The sequence below is a fragment of the Megascapheus bottae genome, chromosome 25 (assembly GCF_031878675.1).
Source record: "Megascapheus bottae isolate mThoBot1 chromosome 25, mThoBot2.hap1, whole genome shotgun sequence".
Taxonomy (NCBI): Eukaryota; Metazoa; Chordata; class Mammalia; order Rodentia; family Geomyidae; genus Megascapheus; species Megascapheus bottae.
Genome location: NC_143533.1, coordinates 4119528 through 4126677, shown reverse-complemented (window position 1 = coordinate 4126677; position 7150 = coordinate 4119528). Strand labels below are relative to the sequence as shown.

Here is a 7150-nt window from a genome sequence, read left to right as displayed (position 1 = left end):
CGTGAACCACCAATTCCTAGGTTGATGATCAAGGTTTAAAGCCAACTGTGGCAGGAAAATCTATGAGATGACAAAAACTCCTCCTCCTCTTCCTTCTTATGAAACCAGAATTCAAATTTGATATCTGACATTTTTGCTCATTGGCTGGCACTCTACCACCTGAGTTATGCCTCTAACCTCTGTGAAACTCTTAATTCCAATTAACCACCACCAAGCTGGAAAGGGAGCTGTAGCCCAAGAGACAGAGTGCCAGTCTTGAGCAGAAAGCAAAACAAAACAAAACAAAAAACCCACGAAGGGACCAGTGTCCAGATCCTGAGTTCAAGCTCCAATACTGGCACCAAAAAAAAAAAAAAAAAAGCAAAACTTGCTATGGAGAGCCCTGTGGATACTGTTGTGTACCACCCACAGTAGGGCATGCCAGTCACCTCTACCCCCGGGGCCCCTCGCTAACAGGGAAGCAGTCATACATATTTCCCAAGGGATAAGTGCTAGTGTGAAAATAAAACTAGTGGGGCGGAGGCAAGTTTTGTGGGTCTGGAGAAGGAGGCCTTGGGTGTGACCACCCCTTCCTTGATGGGGGACTGCCCTGCCACCCCCACAGACACCCATGGTTCATTGCCCACCAAGCTCCCTGCCTGCCCCAGCATCCCCTGCGCGGTGAATCCGCTGCCCTGAGGAGCCTGGCTACCATGCCACCTCCTCTCCTCCTCTCCTTCCTCCTCTCCCTCACCTTCTCAGGAATCAGGACTCAGAAACCAGTACAGGTGGAGGTGGAAGGTATGTCCAGAAAACAGTAGGGGAAGGAGTGTGGGTTCTGGGTGACTTCAGTTGAGTAGCTTGCAGTCTCGGCGCCTCCATTTTCTTATTTGTAAAGTTCAGGGAAGGGTTGGAAGGACTCTGGGATCATATACTCCTTCTTTGTGAGGTCTTTGGTGGATGAGAAGAAAGGTGCCTGTGGCTTCTCTCTCTCTCTCTCTCTCTTTCTTTCTCTTCCAACAGAGGGAGAAGATGCTGTGCTGCCCTGTCTCCAGAATCCCTCCGACACCCACTCTGAACAGCTGGCCTGGTATCGGGGGAACCAATCTACACCATTCTTAGAATTGAGATTAGGGTTACCAGGCCTGGGCATTGAAATCGGGCCCATGGCCACCCTGCTTCTCCTCTTCAATATCTCGGAGCAGATGGGTGGCTTCTACCTGTGCAAGCCAGGCCCTCTCTCCCAGGATGCTTGGCAGCCTGGCTGGACAGTGAACGTGAAAGGCAGCGGTGAGGGCTGGGCCGGGCTAGGCTGGGCCATGGGATTGATTGGGGGGAGAAGACCATCCATGGACTGATGGTCAAATGGAGGGAGATGTGGGAGGGGGCAAGGGGCCAAAAAGGAATTGGCCTTAACTAGCCAACTCCTGGAACTTCCTGACCCAACTTTTTATGTCTCTCTCTTCTGTCTTGAGTCTCTGGTCTCAATTTTTCTCTGCTTTTCTGGGTGTCTTATCTCTTTCCTTCTCTCTTTGCGGTTCTGGGTCTCTTTTCAGGGAAGCTGTTCCGGTGGAATGCTTCAGACTTCTGTGACCTAGAGAACAGGTCCTCAGGGGATGCCAGGCGTTCTTCTGATCAACCCATCAACTCCTCTCTGTATGTGTGGGCTGAAGATGGTGCCAAGATCTGGAAGACACAGCCTGTGTGTGACCCACCAAGGGGCATATGGAATCAGAGCTTCAACCAGGGTACGGTGACAGCTGACAGTGGGGGAGAAGCCAGGAAGGAGGGAGGGATGGTGATGGGAAACAGGTATGGGGGGGGGGTGACACTCCAAAGATGGCATTCCTTTTCCCTTGTTTCCTTCCTATCCCAGACTTCACTGTGGCTGCTGGCTCTACATCCTGGCTGTCCTGTGGAGTTCCTCCTGCCCCTGTAACCAGAGGCTCTGTCACCTGGATCCATGTATACGCTGAGAAGTCTAACTATACATTGCTGAGCCTAAACCTAAGGGATCCTGCCCCCACCAGAAAGCTATTGCTTCAGGAGTCTCGTCTTTTGCTACCCCAGGTCACAGCTAAAGATGCTGGTACTTACCATTGTCTCCGTGGCAGCCTGACTATACAGATACATGTGAAAGTCACAGCCCGGCCAGGTAGAGTTTGTCCTTGTTGTGAGCCATTTGTGTGGGGGCACTAGAAGAACTGGATACCAGTCATTGGGATGTTACTTCCTGCCAGCTTTGCTGGTTTTCCTCTCAGACTCTTCACTGTTGGAGCCTTGAGTCCTCTTACTCCTGTCTCTCCCCACTCCCCTCTTTGTCCTCGCTGGTTCTGAACTTTGAACTCAGGGCCTCCTGCTCTTGCTTGGCTTTCTTGCTCATGGCTAGAGCTCCACATCCATCCACTTCCATTAATTGGAGTCAAGAGTCTGAGATTTGTCTGCCAGGCTTCTTTGGAGCCTTGAGTCTCAGATCTCAGCGTCCTGAGTAGCATGAGCACGAGCACCTGGCTTCCCTTGAGTCCTTGAGATTGGAGAGTAGCCTGCAGCCTGCAGACCTGGTCTCATGCCACCTTCTCCTTAGTGTTATGGCACTGGCTGGTGAAGTCGAGTGGCTGGATAGTCCCAGTTGCGACTTTGGTTTATCTCATCATCTGCCTGGGTTCTCTGGTGGCTTTTCTTCATCTTCAAAGAGGTGAGTCACATCCTCCAGTTTGCCCTAATCCAATTTCTCTTCCTTAGGATAAGCCCACAGATGCTAGTCTGGCAACCATTTTTCTCCCTGCCCCATCCCTCTTTATATGTCCCACACTTTGTCCCCCAGTTCATCTCATGCCCCTGGTATTCCAAGTACCATCTCCCTCATTGTTCCAAGACTCTTCCTAGCACCCCTCAAACCCTTCCCCTGTCAAGAAGGACCTCTTCTGAGCACTCTTTAATCTCTGTAGTCCTGATGCAGAGAAGGAAGAGAAAACGAATGACTGATCCTACCAGAAGGTAGGTCATGCAGCCGTGTACCCCAGCCTGTCCCTTCCTTGACGCTCTCTCTGCCCTTGAAATTTCCTTGGCAAATGGGTCTGGGAGATGGTAGAAATCTTGTCCAAGTGCAAAGTTTCTCTGTTGAGATGTCCGTGGAGCGATCTCAGATTCTTCTCTGGAGGCCCTTGAATCACAGATCTGGTTACCTTGACGACTAACCTCTGGGGGCAAGACTCAAACTTGAATGTGTCCCCACGTCCCTTCTAGGTCTAGCAGTGCACCTTCCTTTCTCCCGCCAGATTCTACAAAGTGACACCTCCCCCGGGAAACGGGACTCAGAATCAGTATGGGAACGTGCTGTCCCTCCCCACTCCAGGTACAGGCACAGGTAAGATGTTTCTTGAGGCCTCCAGTCTGTAGCTCCGCCCCTGCGTTAGAGCTCCGCCCACCACGCTCATCCCACCAATCCCCTGATTGGATCTCGGAGACCCTCTCAGGCGTGACTCCGCCCCCAGAGCAAGCTCGGCCCATCAGCCTCGTGGCCACGCCCCCAGCACGCAGAGCCTTGATTCAGATGGGGCACAGAATCTGAGACAGAGGCCCCAGATTTCAATCTGACCATCCCCTAATGGTTCAGGACCAGGCATCCAAACCCAGAGCATCCCTGCCCGTCTCTGACGTCCCTTTCCAACACTGCTCTTGCCAGGACGCGTCCACCGTTGGGCTGCAAGCCTGGGGAGTGCCACCAGGTCTTATGGAAACCCCAGCAGTGACACTCAAGAGGCAGGAGCCTCTGGAACAGGTAAATGATGGAGCATCATTTGAAGGGTGTGTGTATAGTAGGAAGAGCAGACTGGGGCTGGAAGAGGGCTGTGACTCAGTTTCTCCATCCATCCTCCAAACCCAGGGTTGGAAGAAGAGGAAGGGGAAGCCTACGAGGAGCCAGACAGTGAGGAAGTCTATGAGAACGACTCCCACTCCGGAGGACAGGACCAGCTCTCCCATGGTAGTGCTGTCCCTCCCTCCCAGGGGTCTTCATACCTGCCCACCTCCCTCCCAGGGGTCTTTACACCTGCCCACCCCCTAGCCCCCCCTTGGACACTCCTCTTTCCTCACCAGATGGCAGTGGCTATGAGAACCCTGAAGGTGGGCCTTTAGGTCCTGAGGATGAGGACTCATTCTCGAATGGTAATTTGGGGGTCTTTGTGGGGCTCCCTGGCCTAAGGGACACCTATGTCTCTGAGAGGTCTCTAGCTGGCAGGAATGGTTCCCAGAGCTCCCTTCCTTCCTCCATAGCAGATTCTTACGAGAACGCGGAAGAAGAGCTGGTCCAACCAGTCACCAGGACGACAGGTAAGGATAAGGTTAGAATCCTGGCAAGACCCGCTGGTACCAGCAAAAATAGTGAATCCCCTCTTTCTTTTCCAGATTTCCTGAGCCCCCATGGGTCTGCCTGGAACCCCAGCCGAGATGCAACTTCCCTTGGTGAGTGATGCTTAGGGACTCTCTTGATTCTTTTTTCTCTTGGCTGTGACATCAGGCCCCATCTTGAACTGATGTCTCTGATCCCAAACTCCAGCCTGACCTTGACCCTAAATTTTCATTTTTTTTTTTCTGTTCTGCATCAGGGTCTTGCTGGCCTGGAACTCACTATATTGCTCAGGGTGGCTTTGAACTTACAATTCTCTTACCTCAGTGTCCCCAGGACAGAAGTCTGGAGTTGATTTTCACTGTAACCTTAACACTGATCCCATCATTAATCCAGACCCACAGTCTTCATACCACCCCTAACCTTTTGACTCCCATTTGACTCTAGTCCTTGTGCAGACGCACGCACACGCGCGCACGCGCACGCATATGTGTGTGTGTGTGTGTGTGTGTGCTCTAGCACACGCGTGCTGGTTCTCCAGCTCAGAATCTGTGTGCTGTCCCTGAGCCTTTTCACTCAAAGCTGCCTTTCTACCATTTGAGCCACAATTCTACTTCTGGTGTTTTGGGTGCTTATTTGGAGATAAAAGTCTCATAGACTTTCCTGCTAGAGTTGGCTTCAAACCTTGATCCTCCGATTTCAGCTTCCAACTGAGTAGTGAGGATTACAAGACAAGAGCCATGGAAGCCAGGTCCCAGGTTAACTTGAACCTTGACCCTAACTGGCTCTGTAACTACCTCATCATTGTGACTTTGACTCTTCCCAATTCAGTTCTTGACCCTTTGTCTGATCTGGGTCATGATCTAATCATATCTGGCCCTGGCTCTTCAACTAAGCAGCACCTCCAATTCAGTGCTGCTCTAATCACGCCTCTGGTTCAGCACTGGTAGGCGAGCCTCCACCTTCTTATACCCTCAGACTCTTTCCTTATGCTAGGTGACAATTCTCTTCCCCCCGGTTCCCAGACTAGCTTCTGGGGTCTCCAATTCTCTATCCCCACTGCCCAAGCAGGGTCACAATCCTACGAGGACATGAGAGGAATCCTGTATGCAGCGCCCCAGCTCCGCTCACTTCGGCCTGGTCCCAATCATGAAGAAGGTGGGTGCTTCTGTCTTTGTCCTTTGTTGTCCTCTGGGTTGGATCTCCCTCTCAGCTTCTTTCTAACTCCTTTGTCTTATTGGTTCCGGGTTCTACCCAGATGCAGATTCTTATGAGAACATGGACAATAACCCTGACGGACCAGAACCAGTTTGGGGAGGAGGGGGTCACATGGGGTCTTGGAGTATCAGGTGACCCTTACCCCAGATGAACAGGTAAACTGGAAACTGCCCTGAGGAAAGAGGGAACAGTGGGGATATAAGGAGGAATGACATTGGGATGCTGGCCTTTAGCGGGAGGAGAAAGGAAGGGTTGGTAGAATGTGATGGAGGGAGTTTAGGTCCCTCCCTCTTTTCCCTTTCTTCTACATAGCCTGGGCGTCCTCATTTCTTAAGATTCACACCTGACTCTGAAATCCGGAGAGCCTAAGCTGATGGTGTCGACACCTGAGTCACAGTGCTTCTGTGTGTGTGTGTGTGTGTGTGTGTGTGTGTGTGCCCAAGCAAGTGGAACTTCTTGCCACCTTTTTTGCTTTCCTCAAATAAACTCAATGAGATCCTCTAAACCTATGAAGCAGTGCCCTGTGTGGGAGGGGAAGGAAGACTGACGTTGTGTGTGACCTCCTTCTGAGTCCCCCTGGAGGAAGGAGGGCTGTGTTCCACGTGAAACAATGCTTTACCCACCTGTGGCCCACTGTATCTTTACCCACCTGCCACCCCCTGACTACCTCCCAGTGGGTCAGTCATGTTTGACAATTTCCCAAGGACAGGACGGAAACACACCTCGCATCACAGGATATTTATGCTAAGTAAGCACTCATGTCAGTTAACTCCATCTTCACAAAAACCTCACAGGGTTACCAAGGCATATATATTTGTGTGATACTATAAAATATGCTTCTGTGTGTGTGTGTGTGTGTTGACAGTACTTAGGCTAACTCAAGGGCTCAAGGTCTTGTCACTGTCTTTTTTTCTACTCAAGGCTAGAACCCTACCATTTGCGCCACAGTTCCACTCCAGGCTTTTTATGGTTAATTGGAGATATGAGTCTCAGACTTTCCTACCCAAGCTAGCTTTAGCCTCAATGGTCAGATCTCTGCCTCCTGAGTAGCTAGGGTTATAGTTGTGAACATCAGGGTTTGGCTTGTTCATATTCTTTCTTTTCTTTATCTTTCTTTCTTTCTTTCTTCCTTTTTTTTTTTGACACTCCTGGGGCTTGAAATCAGGGCCTGAGTCCTTGGGCTTCCTTAAGGCTAGAACCCTACCACTTGAGCCACTGCATCACTTCTCCCTTTTCTATGTATATGGTACTGAGGAATGGAACCCGGGTCTTTGTACATGCTAGGCAAGCACTCTACCACTAGGTCAAACTCCTGGCCTCTGTCTTGCTCATATTCTTGATGATGGCTAATCTTATTGGAGTGAGTTGGAATCTCAATGGTTTTTGTCTTTTTTTTTTTTTCATTTTCTTTATGGCTAAGGATGTTAAGCATTTTTTCATGCATTTATAAGTTGTGTGTACTTGTTCTGTACAGTGTCTGTTTAACTATATTACCCAGTTATTGTGTTGTTGATTCTTTAGAGTTTTAGCTTTTTAAGTATCTTATATATCCTGTTAGGGTTTTTTTTTTGGTATTAGAAAATACTAATACTTCATTATCTCTGA

General features: G+C 50.2%; 1 protein-coding gene across 3 annotated transcripts; it reads left to right on the top strand.

The window, feature by feature from the left end:
* The first annotated feature begins 678 nt into the window (after positions 1-678).
* Cd19 (CD19 molecule) lies at positions 679-6034 on the top strand. Of its 3 annotated transcripts, none has more exons than XM_090357711.1 (15): positions 679-780; positions 1003-1269; positions 1536-1727; positions 1856-2134; positions 2564-2674; positions 2928-2976; positions 3258-3346; positions 3665-3760; positions 3866-3964; positions 4078-4146; positions 4258-4311; positions 4387-4443; positions 5396-5485; positions 5586-5700; positions 5858-6034. In XM_090357711.1, the coding sequence occupies exons 1-14, from the start codon at positions 693-695 to the stop codon at positions 5678-5680; spliced, it is 1635 nt and encodes a 544-aa protein (XP_090213837.1). In that variant the 5' UTR covers positions 679-692; the 3' UTR covers positions 5681-5700; positions 5858-6034. The 3 variants fall into 3 exon arrangements, with proteins under 3 accessions (XP_090213837.1, XP_090213836.1, XP_090213835.1); XM_090357710.1 differs by having other exon boundaries at positions 4255-4311; positions 5399-5485; XM_090357709.1 differs by having other exon boundaries at positions 4255-4311.
* Positions 6035-7150: the final 1116 nt, after the last annotated feature.

Excerpts from the sequence above, each read along its gene's own strand:
- Cd19 (XM_090357709.1), top strand. The coding sequence starts at position 693 with ATGCCACCTCCTCTCCTCCTCTCCTTCCTCCTCTCCCTCACCTTCTCA. Across the intron at positions 2,675-2,927 it reads TTTTCTTCATCTTCAAAGAG|TCCTGATGCAGAGAAGGAAG; the intron begins GTGAGTCACATC and ends TAATCTCTGTAG. Across the intron at positions 4,444-5,395 it reads CCGAGATGCAACTTCCCTTG|CAGGGTCACAATCCTACGAG; the intron begins GTGAGTGATGCT and ends CCACTGCCCAAG.